The sequence below is a fragment of the Annulohypoxylon truncatum genome (genome assembly GCF_022578515.1).
Source record: "Annulohypoxylon truncatum strain CBS 140777 unplaced genomic scaffold F4807scaffold_51, whole genome shotgun sequence".
Taxonomy (NCBI): domain Eukaryota; kingdom Fungi; phylum Ascomycota; class Sordariomycetes; order Xylariales; family Hypoxylaceae; genus Annulohypoxylon; species Annulohypoxylon truncatum.
Window position 1 is genome coordinate 124,241 of NW_025953837.1, and position 16,278 is coordinate 140,518.

Below are 16,278 nucleotides of genomic sequence, written 5' to 3' on the forward strand. Positions count from 1 at the left end.
TGAAGATCGTCAGCGCCATGCATCTATTGGTCGGGAGGCTTGCAGGTGGCTGTCGAATTGAGTTCATAGCGTCCCGAAGTTTTACAAGTATTGAGTACTTCAGTCCTAAGCAATCTAAGAAAGCGAGCCGGCTCCGGTGTCAGGAACCGACAGCTTCCGCTCAGCGGGGTGGGTCGCACAAGCGCAAACTAGCAAGGGTAGCCCTGTCGACAAACTTGCCTATTTGGGACGAGCTGAGTCCGGTATTAGGCCTTCGATTGGACGCATGCATCTAGTAGGGGGGCGACTTGGTGATAGCTCATCTCGTCGCCTGGAAATAAATAAAGCAGCTGGATAGTCAGATTAGATATATGTATAGTTTGATTATTAGCACTGGCTGGTGACGCCTCCCCGTGCCTTTGGCACTGGGCAGCAACTAGAACATCGCCAAAGGTCATCTGGTATATTGTGTTTTGGTATGATCCTTATGATTTCGAATATCTTTACTCTATTAAGTAATTAATACAATTGTTATAGATATACTTGGAGATATAAAAGATCTTTCAGAGAAAAGGGATATTGTCTTAATTGCTGCCGGTTTCCTTAATTAAAGCGCAGTGTGAAAGGCATCGCGAGGTGTCACAAGCTAGTGCTAGTAGCTGACTGCAGCCACTAGACCTCATCACAACGCCCAATGACCGTTTGAAATATCCACGAGCGAAACATATTAGGACAATATGACGCCGATCGGTGATCATGCTGGCGAAAGAGAGAGCCTCGCCCCTATTCGGACCTCACCTTAACCTATCCCGTCAAACCGTTCGAGCTGAAGATCTCTAATCTATAATCTCCGTTGTACCTACATATCTTTCCCCTTTTTTTTCTTCTTTCATCAGGTCGAAATCGGAAACTAAACAAATTATTTCTTTGCAAGTCTGGAAGATCCGCATATCTCGTGTCTAGGCATCGTCAGATCGTTTGTCAGATAGGTAGCCAACATGCACGTCTTCACCTACCTCGTTCTCTCTTTCGCCGGCGCCGCTCACGGCCTCCCAGCCTTCCTTGCCGAGAGTAAGCGGAGTCTGATCAACATCAGCCCCGTCATCGACCTCGGGCTGAAGCTTACGAACGCCAATTCATGTCTCGGGTTAGGCGTGTCGGTGTGCGACCCTATCACCGTTAACTCGACTACGGCGGACCACGCCTCTAGCTCCGGCTCCAGCCCCTCTAAAACTATAATGGAGTTGAGCAACAGTGGCGATGACTCGCTGATCAACCTGAGCCCTACTATCACGCCCGATCTCGACCTAACCAACGAGAACAACTGCTTGGGCATCGGCATTAGTGCCTGTGATCCCATTACTGTCGGGTCTGACGTTAGCAAGACGGTTACCAACAGCGACGATTCTTCCTCTGACGAGAAGCCCGACACCGTGCAGTCTAGCTACCCTACCGCCACCGCTACCAGCGAAAGCACTCCCACTACCGCCAGTGCCAGTGCCAGTGCCAGTGCCAGCAACAGTGATAGCAGCAGCGGTGGTAGTCTGCTCGACCTGAGCCCCAACGTCTCCCCTGATATCAACCTAAAGAACGAGAACAGCTGCCAGGGCATCGGCATATCCGCGTGCGACCCCATCACCGTGAACTCCACGACCACCCAGAACGCAAGCTAATTGCTTACACACCTGCTTTCTTATGTTTTATATTATAAGTCGTCATTAACATACCTCAAATTCATTCATGTACCTATATATTAACTTTAACCCACGAGTTCGATGCGTGGGCTATAATAATATCTGGTATGGGCGCACACCTGGTCTTATGATCAATTTATGTACTTAAAGTGTCGGATAACTACCTATACATACGGGCATTCATATATCCACTTTCCCGGTGACGCTGCATGATGACCTCAATGGTGAATTATTAAGAAGAGGATATATTTACTCTCCCCTGAAGCTATGATAAAGACTTGGAGAACTAACCCCTCCTGATCCATGTCTAGATCGTTGCGGCGTAGCAAGATAAAGATCTCACGGTTGAAACTAGTCGCGAAGCTAAGACGTCAAGTTCAGGTCGCCCAGCGACCGTCCCTTCACCCTAATCGGGAAAGCATTACGTCAAAAACAGGTATTTGTCGATTCAGCCCTCCTCAGAACCCAAAACCAACGACAAGTGAACTACCTTCCCCTTTCCATCTAGTTACATTTTATGGTCAATCCGAGTATGATAACACTCCCACACTCCAAATCATCATCTACCTCTCCGATCCACAAGTTTCCAAAGACGAATAGATAGGTAGTTGATGTGTAAATGATATTTTTATATGTACCTAGTAACAAATTACGTATTATAAAAAAGGCCTTCTTTCTTTCATAATCTTATAAACCCCGCCCCCCTTAATGCCGTTCGTAGGTAACCCCGGCTCCGCCCTAAATAGCAGTAACCTTAACCGTAACCCCCTCCTTCGGCCTCAACACCAAGCGCCACATCTTCCACTCCTCGGGGTCCGGCGTATCGAAGTCGCGCTTGAACTCGTACATGCTCAACAAACAGCAAAGCAGGACCTTCATCTCGGTCTCGGCGAACTTGCGGCCCACACAACCCCGCGGGCCCTGCAAGAAAGTCATGAACGCGTTCGGCGTCACCGTCTTCGGCAGCTCGTCCCAGCGGTCCGGGTCGAACTGATCCGCGGTCGGGCCCCAGTAGTTCGGCAGCCGGTTGATGGCGTTGGCGAGCACGTAGATGACGGTGCCGGCGGGCACCTTGTAGGCGCCGAGCCGGTCGTCCGCGATCGACTGCCGCACCGTCATCGGGATGGGGGGGATGTAGCGCAGCGACTCGCGGCACACGTTGTCCAGGTACGGCAGCTGGTCGGCGTCGGCGGCCGCCACGCGCGCCGGGTCGAAGCGTTGCTCCTTGTCGAAGAGGAAGGGCATGTAGTCCTTGATCTCCTCGCGCAGCCGCGACTGGATCTCCGGGTGCGTCGACAGCAGGTGCACGGTCCACGCGACGCCGGTGGCGGTGGTGTCGTGCCCCGCGCCGAGGAAGGTCATGATCTGGTCGCGGATGGTCTCGAACGAGAGCCCGGGTTCGCCCATGGCCTTAAGCTTTTTGTTGTCGCGGGCGATGAGCGCGATGATGTCCTTGCCGCCCGTGTTGTTCTCGGCCTGCACCTGCTTCTCCGTCACGATCTCCGTGGCCTTGTCGAGGATGATGTTGCGCGACGTCTGCATGTCCCGGTTCATCTTCGACGGGATGTACTTGGACGCCGGCACGAAGGCTTGGATCCCGTGCATCACGCGCGAGGCCAGGTCAAAGGCAAAGACGAGTCGGTATGCCTCCCGGATGGGGGTTTCCGGGTTCTGCAGCGAGTTGATGTCGTACCCGAACCCGGCGCTGCCGATGATGTCGAGTGTCGTCCTGTTGAGCCACTCGAGCACTTCGAAAGATTTGGTGGTGACCTTCTCGGCGGCCATCTCATCTCGCCAGCACTTGGCGAGGAGGAGGGATTTCTCCCAGAAGATCGGGGTGAGTGCGCGGATAGCTTGGATTGAGAATCCCGGAGCGAGGGACTTGCGCTGGTGGATATGTTCTTGTCCCTCAGCGAGTAGAACACCTTCGCCCAAGATTCGGACCATCCATAGCTTGGCGCGGACTGGCTTGGGGTAGTTGTATGGGTTCTTGACTGTCATCTGCTTAAGAGCTTCATCGTCTGCGATGGATAGGCGTTCAGCGCCGAAGGGGAAGAAGTATCTGATTATGAGGCCATGTTCTTGATGCCATTTCCGTTGAGGTACTCCGCATTCTTCTGAAATAATGTCGAAGAACTGACCCCAGAGAGGGAAGCCTGGTACTGTTGGGACATGCCTCAACTCGGACACGTAGAAAGGGTATATCCAACTAAGCCAGACAACGAGATATAAAGGGAACACAACAGCTAATGCTGTAGCAACAGTAGAAACAACTGGTAACTCAGCATGACGTGCGTATAAGAAAGACGCGGCTGCCGTGGCTGCCAGGACTGGCGTCGCGGTAACCTTAGACATGGTGAAGGAAAAGGGTAGACAGACAACCAAAGGCTATGGCGATAAAAGAAGGACTCGAGAAAGGGTTACAAGAAGTAGAAAGGGTATATGAGATGGTCCGCGGGTGGAAAGCTACGGATAACGACGTTAACAGACCAACCAGGGTTAGATCGATCGGCAAGAGTATTATATACATCGACGAATAGAGATGCCGGGAGATACACTAGAACGGTACACTAGATCAGGCCATGATACCATGTCGTGAAAAAGGTGTAAGACAACATCTAGGGGGGCGTGCCCCACTTAACGTTGAGGGCTGTCCTTCGACTCGGGCTACTCGAGGTACTTCGATCGTAAACTGAGGCTTAACCCGCGAACTAGATCGGGCTTTGCCTCGAGTAATCAGTTGACAAGGGCCAGCCAGAACTTGGCCCATTCAGCCCGCAATCTCGGAACGGCCATCTTGTATGTAGTTTATTAATTAGCTTATTAGTTAGTTTATTAGTTTCTCTGACGTCGATCCTCGTAAAAGAATTATCGACCTGACGCATCGCTAGGCAATAAATATCCGCGAGCTAATACCGCCCGACCCTCTGCGTTGGAACCAAGCAAGAGCGTTTTCGAGCGATGGTATAAATCGACCGTTGCTAACGCTATTGCCATTTTAGTCCCGTAGTCCTTTTGTATGATCGTAAATGGGTTACGGTCATCCACGGAGCTGTCACCGTCCATCCCGGTACGTAGCTTTCCCGAGTTTGAAGGCCGCCCTGCTCCACTCCACTCCACCGTATTGAAGGTCGTGAGCGCATCTGGTGCATGCAACTAAACGTTACTTGCGTACCTAGTCGTCCAGTGGCAAATTCGGCTAATGTAAAGCCTCGCGGTGGTATACATCGTAGCCTCCAGAGCTGAGGTGCGGAATCCATTCCAGCCCTGGGGCTTGACGATGTTTCGGGAAAGGGCAGCAGAAGGATTGCAGGATCTGGCCGATGGACCTCCCTACGGTACCGCGTACATGGCAGAAGAGAGTCTGGAACGAAGAATGCTTATCGCGAATAATGACGGCAGGGTCGGCAGCCACGTCAAAGCCGATTGTACCGGATGCTAAAATCCGAGGGAGAGGGTGTGGGCGTGGAATTGGCTTTGGGGGCTTTTCTTGGCTTATTTTTTTTCTGGGTACGAGGAAAAACAGAAGACAGGGATCTGGGCCGTCACATGCATTGTAACCTGTCCGCCTGCCCAGCGCATGCTGTGCTGACTTAAGCCTTAAGAAACCTGGGCATGCCAACTGCGAGTGAAACATATTGGTAGCCTCCAAAAATTCAAATTGAGAAAGGGAGGCGACATGTCATGCAGGATACTCGATAGTCGTGTACTTAGTCCGGCCATATTCTGTCCGAGACTATGGGATCAATACATTGTCATATGTATTATTGTATATTGTATCCACCGCGAATCGAGATAACCTTGAATTAATCTTCAGCTACAGGTATCTTAGGTTTCTTAGTTCGATGTTTATACCGTTATGCAGGCCGAAACAGCGTTCAGGTTGTGTTACCAAGCAAGTACATCCATCCACATCTGGTATATTAGCCATTGACATCAAAAGCAATCGCAATGGCAATCGTGTAACCACACTTAGAAAAGCCAAAGCAGTTGATTCGTGTGGAGAAGCTAAGAGAAGCTAATAAAGAGTCGGTAAATTCCCAAAATTCGGATAACTCGCCTCATCCCAAGTGGCCGGGCCAATCCTTGATTTCCGCTCTCCGCTCCAGTCTGACAGCGCCCAGCCTAACTTCTAATTTCGCACTTGTCTAAAATTTCCGCCGCCTACGCTATAGACCAAATCTCAACTCAAAGCTGTATGACATCTGTTGCTTAAGTCCAATCCGGATACCTGGCCGATTATAATAGTATCGATCTTCGCGCAAACTTCGTATTTATTTATCAAAGCCAAGCTTCCTCTGCCAAAGCTACTCGTCCTGTCTGCCTCTCATCACATAGGTTGCTGCAACCCTCTTCGGATCCCTCGGAGTTAACTGTTTTTCATTTGTCAGCCTTCCGCAATGTCTTTCGAGATTCTCAACTCGCCGGGCGTCATCAAGATCGCGCCATGGCAAGCTTTCGACAAGTTATGGACCTCTGTTATGGGATACCATGCGAACGAGTTTAGGTTCAAGGATGGGGTTACCCCAATGTCTACACTCAACGAGACGTTAGCCATGATCGCGTTATACCTCGTGGTCATCTTCGGTGGTCGCGAGTTTATGCGCAACCGTGAGCCGCTGAAGCTGAACGGTCTCTTCAAAGCGCATAACTTATTCTTGACGTTGCTGAGTGGTAGTCTGCTGGTTCTCTTCATTGAGCAACTGGCACCTACTCTATGGAAGCACGGACTTTATGAGAATATCTGCGGCGCTGATGGTTGGACCGACGAGCTGGTAACCCTGTACTACGTGAGTACTTTGAGCTCCACGTTCATTGTTTGAAGGTGAATGTTCTGACAGGAATAGCTCAACTACCTCACCAAATACGTCGAGTTGATCGATACTGTTTTCCTCATGGTTAAGAAGAAGCCGCTCACTTTCCTTCACACGTATCATCACCCCGCAACGGCTTTGCTATGCTACACCCAGCTTCTCGGACACACATCGGTCTCGTGGGTTCCGATTACGCTCAACTTGACGGTACATGTTGTGATGTACTGGTACTACTTCCAGAGCGCCCGCGGTGTCAAGGTTTGGTGGAAGGAGTGGATTACGCGAATGCAAATCGGGCAGTTTATCCTCGACCTTGGTAAGGCTCTCCGGAAGCCCCTCACATGAGAAAATGTACTAATCCCCTGAAAATAGGTTTCGTATACTTCGCATCCTGGGACTACTACGCCAGCGCCCACGCTCCTCATCTGCCGCATGTGGGGCGCTGCGCAGGTGAACCGTTCGCGGCCGTATGCGGGTGCGTGATCTTGAGCTCGTACCTGGTGCTATTCATTATGTTTTACATTGCCACGTACAAGAAGGCCGCCTCGCGCAAAACTAATAAGAAGGGCGACGGACCAGCTGTGTCTTCCATGAAGCAGAGCGCGGCTATGGTCGCCGATAGCTGCAGCGGAGTGGAGCACATGAACAGCTCGCTGGTTTCTAGAAAGTGATGAGTTGTTCTGATTCACCTTTCTGATGCTACCTAGTATCGGCAGATACTCTGGTAAACATTCTGCATGGTCTGTGCACAGGGGTACCTTGCTATCGACGTATAATGCATTCCCAAGTAACCGGAAGTTGGTGGGGGAATGTGGGGGGTCATCATGGAGTTGGCGTCAGCTGTTGACCATTATCTTTTTTACATCTGCATACGCACACGCATACGTATAATTATGAGCATGTACATCTTAATGCTTAGTATTCTTAGTCTTGGTGTAGATACTCGGAACACTGGTTGAGGAGGTCTTGGGAGGTTACGGATGACCTGGTCCGGGGTCAGCTACTGCATAGATGCCTTAGCAATGGTTAGGGATGAGCATTGGAAATGTTCGATGTTCGAATCAAAACAGTGAATTTCCATCATGGTGGTTATAGTGGACATCGTTTATGCAGGGCTATTTGTAATGCCGACAGGTGCTACGACGGTGTGTTGATGTGAGGTTAAAAAAGAGGCGTGACATCTAAGACATTTTACACGGTTTGGACATTTTACGGGGAGATTGCGGGGCGGATACAAGGAGTCTAATCTCCCAGTCTCCCCCGACCCTGGACCCATTGACCCATGACCCTTGCGAGGTCGAAGTCTTAGGTACCTAGTAACCGCACCTATCGCGGTACTATGTACAAGCCCGTGATGGATGGGTCCCGTCATGATCCCGATGGCAGCTAGAGGATTGTACACGTTACATCCCCCCTATCTTGGCAATATCTTATTTCGACGGATTCCCCCTCACGCCAATTAACACTCGCCTATATCGTAGCGTACCGGATACAGTCAGCGGCTAGGCTATAGATAATCAAGGAACGACAGCACCCAGAGCAGGGGTTTTCAGCCTCTTTTTTACTACGGCCTAATCCTTATTAGAAGTCTAACTAAGTAATCTAAACTAGCTACTAGTCGAACTTTTCGATCAAGATCAAGATCTTATGGGCTTTCTCTCTTCCACACTAAGAGTTAATAATAGGTACCTCGTTAGTTCGGCACGCCTCGTTTATGTGGGCTTCATTACTACGGTGGTTCTTCCCGCAGGCGCCCCGATCGACCCAATCACACCCAACTACCGATCCTAGGAAGCTGAAGCCCCCAATTCCTTATCTAGTACGTTACATGCCGCACCGACGCTGGCAGGCTGGGCGAGAGATACATTAATCCACTTCTTCTCTGGCGTGATCAAGATCGATCGATGACGCCCTACGATACGTCAAACACAACGGTCTAGACTAATTAGCACACATCTACTTGAGTGTTCCTTGTTAGGTAAACCTAGACCAGTCCCAAGTCCAATCTCTTCGGTATCGGTATCGTGACATTGCGTAAGTGGCAACGTTCGTTTACCGGCACCATGACAGTCGCCAGACACCCTGGAAAGTTGTCAACAATGGAATATTCGCTCGCGGAATTTTTCCTTTTTCGATACGAACATCCAAGAAGAGATTCGATGTTTCAGTCGGCACTGTCTAAAGTGGTTAGTTACCTAACCTAGACATTACATAAGTACCAACCTGATGGTATTAATTCTAAGTCCATCGAGAAGAAGAAAAACAACCCCCTACCCTTCGGAGGCGTTTTACTAGTCCCCGGGATCTACGCCGCCCGGATCAAACAAAATTTCCTATCTACGGGCATTTGCCCAGATATGATCATAATGTAACGTTGGTAGTACATCCTCATGTTCTCGAGCAATGACGCCGATGATCACATTGGCGTCAGTCAGAAGAAGAATACGAACACGTGTAGGTCTAGAAGAAAGTGAAAATATAACCAAAGTCGCAGGTTATTCTATGTTCTAGAAATAAAGCCATTGTTATCCAAAACGACTCGAACGGGAACGCCTTCAACGAACGGTTCTGAGACGTGTTCGAATTTCTTAGGCCTCTCGATGCTTTGGGACGCCAAGTAGATACGGACAAACCCAACACAGCGTTACCATATCCACTATTCTCTATTGGTATCAGTTTTATTTACTCAAGCACATAACTTGGAAGGATTAACGACCTCGATCTCGATAGATTCGTGGGAATTCCTCCCACTTTGGTCATCGATACCTTTAGACTTAGACAGTCCACGACAATCACTACCAGATTCGACATAGGAACTCCTAGCTCGATGCTAGAAAACAAGTAAAGAAGCTACTACCTAAGTTCTTTCGCGTAGTAAGAGCTCAAAACCGGGCTCCGCTTACATGCAGTAAATGGTGGTAGACACCTGAAGACAACGTATCTCACCGTTACGAGCTGGCATCTAGGCCCGGGATAGCCTGTCACTCTTTTTTTTTTCACGATTCTACGGACCTTAGGCGCGGGACAGATCTCTTCCTGACTTTTGTTGTATTATATCAAACATATATCTCCGGGAATGTTACGGGATATCGGAGTTTCTTAATATTGGTCAGATAATGCTATCAGTACATACGTCGATATCCCATCCCCGATTTACATACCACTCAAGAACAAAACTCGAATAAGGGACGACGGATTTCAACATTTCCAAACCCCAGAATTTCCTTTGTTCGTGGGTCAAAATGTCGACCACGTATATTCTGGGCTCCATCAACCAGAGTCGCGGCTCCGACTACGATGTTGTGCCAGAGGGCCCTATCGCTGGGCTCCCATCGCCTATGCCCTCTGTCGCAGATATCATCTACCCTCATTTGACTTGGTCGACGCTTTGGTTCACGCTGCTATGTGGCTTTGTCGCGTTGAATATGAAGAATATGCCGTTCATGTGGCACGTAAGTGATTATCCTATCGTTTCCCTCGCGACCTAAAGCTGACATAGGCTCAAGATGCGGCTTGTCAATGCCTTTCGTTTCGTTTTGAGAACTCAGCGGCCTGCCGTGCCACTGAAACCGATGCACATCTTTCAACCAATCATTACATCATCAACGGCGCAACTTATGGAGATAGACTTCAATATTCACAAATCTAATTCGTCATACTTCTCAGATGCCGACATCGCCCGGGCTCACCTTGTCTGCACCTTATTCTCCAAAGGGATTGAGCAGATGCGTGGCGGAACTGCGGCGTACACAGGGTCCGGCAAGCCACTGTTCGGATTTGCTCTAGGCGCGGTCTCATGCAACTTCAAGCGCGAGATACGTCCACAGGAGCAGTATGAAATGTGGTCTAAGATCTTGACTTGGGACGAGAAATGGATCTACGTCGTCACCCACTTCGTCCGCAAAGGTGCCGTGAAACCAAAGAACTATTCGTTATACCCGGAGCAGTTCCCTGGTCAGATTTTGGCCGAGAAGTCGTCTAGCAGTGACGAGAACTGTGATGTCGGCTCGGACAAGGTCATCTTCGCTACCGCGCTTAGCAAATGCGTCTTCAAGGCCGGCCGAAAGACTGTCTCACCGGAGACCATGTTCCAAATTTCCGGGCTATTGCCAGCGGGTAATTCCGATGACAAGGAATTTGACGAGGTCACACTGCGGCAAATTGAGGAGCAGAGGCAAAAGGGGCTTGTTACCGCGCAGTCGCTGACGGCGCAAACTCAACAAAAACTCGAAGCTGAGTTCGACCCTGCTGGTTGCGAGGCCTTGGGTAAGCACACCGACGGAGCGGGCATCGTTGGGGTAGTGAACACCCTCATGCAGCTGGCACATCTGAAAAAGTCGCAAATTTTATGATCGGAGATGATCATCACCCTTATCATTGAAGTTCAATACGGTGGCGTTTAGATACCTCTTTGCACCTTTGCATTTTTTTGCACTTTTGCATCAAGAAAATAGAGTGGCCTTCATTTCGTGTACATGATCCCTCGCATTTTACATACCACTAGATAATAGATAGTCGGAATATAGTAGTCTTAATTATAAGTTTCAGCACATTGGTCACACGTCAAAGTGTCAAAGCGCATCTTGGAAGATGGGATGAAACAACCACTCGGAATCTTCTGCACAACGCATAGAGTCGTAAATCATACGCAACGATGGTTTGTCTTAATCTGAATACGAGCGGGGATATCTCAAACGCATATTTGGGCGTCCCAGAGACGCGTCGCTTGACGGCATACACTATGCGGTCATATGCGTGGACTGATTAATCCCGACGAACAATGCATTGTACTTGTAAGCTCGTAGCGAGGGCTCGCAATTTTGCGTAATTTTGTGGCGTTGAAGTCGAAATAAGGGTGTTGTTGAAGGGGATTCTACGTACTATTACTGCCGTAGTGTAGGGTTACTTTCATAGTGATCATCTTACCTATCCCCTACATATCCCCTACATGCTGTACCAGTATACATGGAGATCTGTCTATCCATTCAGATCAACGACGGAACCGTGACACATGCAGTTACATGAACATACTAGTATTTCGCATACGCCTGACCTCACACATCGTTACGGCGATTTTGCTATTGGACTTCGGTGGAAACGTATCCTGTTTTTCTGCACCCCCTTCTATACAAAGGAGCATATAGCCTGCCATAAGACCTAGAGGATACGATATCCGCCTACGGCAGCGATAGAAGAATCTTGCTAGAATCTAGATCATGACGTTGATAAGCCGAAAGTGAAAATAAGATTAGCCACAGCAGCGTCTGTTAAGGGTTGTGTTAAGCGCAAGGATTGGACGGGATACGGCTCTTCGTCAACCAACACAGGGATATAGATGCCGAAAGATGAGCTAGAACTACCAGCTGGACCATTAGTACCGAGTACGACAACAGGATCTTTTCCGTAAGCCACGTGGACAAGGGTACGTTCCTAATCTCGGGTATGACTTGAGGCTGCATTAAGGTGTTGACCCTAGGAGAATATTTACATCAGTATCTAGAAATGACAGAATCGAATGTATTGCCAATGTATCGAGTACGGAATACAAACTAGCAGTATAGTGACGAGACACGTAACCTAGCTTCCGCGATCTAGGAAGCGTGTGGGGTTTCCAAGTAAGACACCGTTACTCGAAGGGGGCTCACCCGGTACCGGATACCTCCTATCCGTGCTAGGAAGTACCGAAACGGTAATAAACTACTGCGCTAAGAAGTGAAATCTAGACCTAAGGGATGATAGGTGCTCACTACTCTTAGGGCCGCTCAATCCGGCCGGTGGCTGCAGCGGTGGCTTCGGTCCACGTCCGCTAGTTGGCCCACTCCCAAGACGGCGGGCCGCTGATCGTTCCCCTTTGTGGATCGAGTCCTGATAGATACGGCTTCCCTTCTATCTTGCCCTGTCTATCAGTGTTATCCTTGAAAAAGCTTTGGGAACTTTCTCTCCCGGTGTCTCGGGCCCCCCTATCGCAGAATTCCCACCCGGGGCGAGGTAACTATAGTAGTAATTCTCAGCTCGTATCCACCTCGAACTGTAGGATCGGCCAAACACAGTTCGAACGCCAACTCAACAGCACTATTGAATATCCCCGGTACTTCTTTTTCGTCCGCTTGTCCTTCGCCATTGGGTCAAGGGAAGGCTTCAGCTGCCTCGTTACAGACTAGCTAACGTTATAGTGATCGCCGACCTGACACACAAGACATCCTACTGTCATGTATGTACCTATCATGCAGTCCCCTCCCCGTGGGTATCTCTCTGCGAGCTGTCGGGACCAGCACGCCAAACGGTCAAGCCTTCTTCGTCAGCGGAATAATAGTAATCTCCAATCTCTCTTTCTTTTTTTAACTGGCCAACCAAACAACCTAGACAAGGTAATTTACCGGTCCGTGGTATTTGCCCCCCCAGGTTGCAAACGAAATAAGGCCGTAGCTCGCATAGCTCGCATGTTGTGGGGGGAGGCTTGTTTACTTGGCTGCGAGCTAGGCTAGAGCACCTGGGCGGAACCGGCATATTGGAAGATTGGAAAATATTATTCGCATCTAGTCGCCTCTTAGGGCCGCGGGCTTAGTTAGATGCGGATCGACCGGGGGCGTTTACAATAGTGCATAGTGACGTCGCCCCTTCTGGGCCCTCCAACGGTGAGACGGGAGGGCAAGTGACCGGCTGGTGACACACAGGGCCGCGTCTTGAATGTTACCCTACCGCATCTACCGTCTTCGCTCTGGACTTGGACATAATGTGACAACCCTTGTCGTCGAACCTATCCCAACCGGCCAGATCAAGCGAACCAACGGCGAGATGGAGGCGGACGGCGGCCATCGTGCCTCACAAGACAACGACGCATCTTCGCTGCATCAGTCTTCGGCTTCTAACGATGGCAGGGCCAGTCCTGACTGGGACGCCGCTACTCAGTCCAACGTTGCTGCACCTCTCGCAATGTCACCTTTCTGGCTCGCGGACGAGCTTATCGGGAGCGTGTCTGACTTCAAGGCTCACCACTCCAGGGACTTCTCCGTATCGTCTACCCAAACCCTTACCAACGGGGGTGACGACACCGGCAGCCTTGCACGGCTCCATTCAACGAGCCTGGGAGAAGCGGACCGGTATGCTACCTTAGCTGATCTATTAATCGACTCGGCGCCGCACCTGAGGCATTTAGCTACCGTCAATGCAGACGACTCGAAGTCCCGGGTCGTGTCTTTCCCTCCCGGCCGCCATCCTGTTACTCCCGTAGAGGAACAGCGACACCCGGGAAAGCAGATCAACAGCACCACGAAGCTGGACGCTCAAGAACCTCCCAGCGATGAGTCAAGCCAGCAAACCTCCTCTACCGACGGCGAAAGCGCCGACCAGAAGGATGCATTCTTACAGGGAATTCCCTTATTATTACTTACCATTGGTCTCTCATTAGTTGTTTTCTTAATCTCTATAGATCGTACTATTATTACAACCGTATGTCAAATATAACCTCCACCTTGCACGCCGATGACCAGATAGCTAACAAGCGAGACAGGCCATTCCTTTTATCACCTCCGAGTTCAAATCCACGTCGGACATCGGTTGGTATGGGTCATCATATCTCCTTACGGCGTGCGCCTTCCAGCCCGTCTTCGGACGAGTCTTCACTCTCTTTAACCCCAAATGGGCGTATCTCCTATCCATGTTTGTTTTCGAAATCGGATCTATCATCAGCGGATTCGCGCCGTCTTCCGCCTCTCTTATCATTGGACGCGCAATTGCTGGCTTCGGCAGCGCGGGTATCCTGACTGGAAGTTTCGTTATTGTTGCTACGGCTGTGCCTTTGACTGTCAGGCCGATATATACTGCTGTTGTTGGGTTAATGTAAGTTGACGAAAGCTTGAAACTGCGAATTGTCAAGCATGGAAAGCTAACCCTCACAGGTTCGGCGTTGGCGCAACAGTGGGACCTCTAATCGGAGGCGTATTTACAGATTTAGTCGTACGTATCACTTACCTAAACACCAGAAAGCCGACATGCTAACTTAGACGTAGACGTGGCGATGGTGCTTCTGGATCAACCTTCCCGTAGGCGCCGTGACGATTATCGTCATGATTCTCGTATATCACCCGCGCCCACACAAGGGACCTAGGCCCAAAATCATGGACCGCCTTGTCAAACTCGACCTCGTCGGCAACGTCATCCTCCTTGGCTCAGCCGTAATGCTGTTCCTAGCCCTCGAGTACACGCTCACGGGCGCGGACTGGGCGAGCGCCGAGATCATCGGGCTGCTCGCCGGCGCCGGCGTCACGGCCATCGTCTTCGTGGCGTGGCTCTGGTGGAAGAAAGACGGGGCCTTAATCCCGCCGGCGATCGCCAAGCAGCGCACGGTGGCGGCGTCCTGCCTCATGGCCTTCTTCACGTACGGCGCGCTCCTCATCCACACCTACTTCCTGCCGATCTGGTTCCAAGCCATCCTCGGCTACTCGGCCATCGAGTCCGGCGTCGCCATGATCCCGTACTTCGTCGCCAACGCGCTCTTCTCCGTCTTCTCCGGCGTCTTCGTCTCCGTCGTCGGCTACTTCACCCCGCCCGCCATCCTCGGCTCCGCCGTCGGCACCGTCGGCTGCGGCATCATCACCCTGTTCAACCCGGGCATGGCCACCGCCTCCTGGATCGGGTTCGAGATCCTCGCCTCCGCCGGCTTCGGCATGTCCATACAGCAGGGCTTCACGGCCGTGCAGACCGTGCTCGCGCCCGCCGACCTCGCCGTCGGCACCGCGTCCGTCGTCGCCTCGCAGTCGCTAGGCGGCGCCGTGTTTATTTCCGTCGGTAACAGCGTGTTTCAGAACCGCCTCGAGGCGCTCGTCCAAGAGACCGATATCCCCGGCGTCGACGTGCGCGAGGTCATCCGCGCCGGCGCCGTCGCGTTCCGCGACGTGGTGCCCGAGGCTGATTTGCCGGCGCTGTTAAAGCTGTATGATGCCGCGCTGCATACGGTGCTCGTTGTTGCGGTGCCGCTTGGCGCGTGCGCGTTCTTGGCGTGTTGTGCCTTGCAGTGGAAGAGTGTGAAGAGGCCGCCGCCGCCGAAGAAGGAGGGGGCTGGGGCAGGGGCGGATGGGGATGTGGAGAAGGCGGCGCGGGAGCTTGGGGAGTTGGAGTTGAGGGAGTTAGTTATAGCTGAGGGAAGTCATCCATAACAAAAGGGGTGGGTGGTAAATAAGATGGATGGGGTATTTAAGTACAATATGTCATATGATACCGTATACCGTACCTTGGTGTATAGGCAGGTAACAAGGTGTATGTGCATGCGCGGGTTGGGGATTGTTTATGTTATGCGATGGGTTGATAGAACGTGTATTATTTAGGCATGATATATATTTTAATGAGGATGTCATGGCGGTTGTTTGATGTTGTTGTGTGTGGATCGTGCGTGCATGGGGAGTAGGGTGTGATACGTGCTATCAAAGCGTTTAGGTGCCATATGTCTCATATGACTGTGCGAATGACCTTGTGAGGTTTCTTGGAAGATGGATATAGCTGCAGTCTATAGCGGATCCTCTGTACGAGAATCATGCGCCTTTCTTGTTAACTGTGGTACTCGCTTATGTACGCTCTGATTCTGTGTTTATGTCTTGGATATCAGGAGAGGCATACATTAGATTAATTTGCATTGCTACCTAACTCTGTATGTTCACATGTGAAAGTTGCAACGTGCCATTATGTTGTGTCTGAAGGGGGGGGGGGGGGGGGGGGGGAGTAAGCAAAAAAAAAAAAAAAAAACCAAAGTTATTTAGGAAAAGAGTACCCCCGCCCCAAAAAACCAAAAAAAAAAC

General features: G+C 50.7%; 5 protein-coding genes across 5 annotated transcripts; 4 read left to right on the forward strand and 1 right to left on the reverse strand.

Moving 5' to 3' along the window:
- Positions 1 to 376: 376 nt before the first annotated feature.
- Positions 377 to 1,875, forward strand: F4807DRAFT_445768 (uncharacterized protein). The gene has a single exon (XM_047999761.1). The coding sequence runs from the start codon at positions 978 to 980 to the stop codon at positions 1,650 to 1,652; it is 675 nt and encodes a 224-aa protein (XP_047849331.1). The 5' UTR covers positions 377 to 977; the 3' UTR covers positions 1,653 to 1,875.
- A 467-nt stretch (positions 1,876 to 2,342) lies between these two features.
- Positions 2,343 to 4,285, reverse strand: F4807DRAFT_318170 (cytochrome P450). Its single transcript, XM_047995133.1, has one exon. The coding sequence runs from the start codon at positions 4,026 to 4,028 to the stop codon at positions 2,412 to 2,414; it is 1,617 nt and encodes a 538-aa protein (XP_047849332.1). The 5' UTR covers positions 4,029 to 4,285; the 3' UTR covers positions 2,343 to 2,411.
- Positions 4,286 to 6,073: 1,788 nt separating this feature from the next.
- Positions 6,074 to 7,485, forward strand: F4807DRAFT_471756 (GNS1/SUR4 membrane protein; the record flags this gene model as incomplete). Its single annotated transcript, XM_048002957.1, has 3 exons — positions 6,074 to 6,463; positions 6,521 to 6,803; positions 6,860 to 7,485. 3 exons carry the CDS (start codon positions 6,074 to 6,076, stop codon positions 7,156 to 7,158), a joined length of 972 nt encoding a protein of 323 aa, XP_047849333.1. The 3' UTR covers positions 7,159 to 7,485.
- A 2,244-nt stretch (positions 7,486 to 9,729) lies between these two features.
- On the forward strand, positions 9,730 to 10,839 carry F4807DRAFT_465317 (uncharacterized protein; the record flags this gene model as incomplete). The annotated part of the gene is made up of 2 exons (XM_048002262.1): positions 9,730 to 9,939; positions 9,994 to 10,839. 2 exons carry the CDS (start codon positions 9,730 to 9,732, stop codon positions 10,837 to 10,839), a joined length of 1,056 nt encoding a protein of 351 aa, XP_047849334.1.
- A 2,581-nt stretch (positions 10,840 to 13,420) lies between these two features.
- F4807DRAFT_454407 (MFS general substrate transporter) lies at positions 13,421 to 15,791 on the forward strand (the record flags this gene model as incomplete). The annotated part of the gene is made up of 5 exons (XM_048000572.1): positions 13,421 to 13,936; positions 13,998 to 14,326; positions 14,386 to 14,443; positions 14,497 to 15,567; positions 15,729 to 15,791. 5 exons carry the CDS (start codon positions 13,421 to 13,423, stop codon positions 15,789 to 15,791), a joined length of 2,037 nt encoding a protein of 678 aa, XP_047849335.1.
- Positions 15,792 to 16,278: the final 487 nt, after the last annotated feature.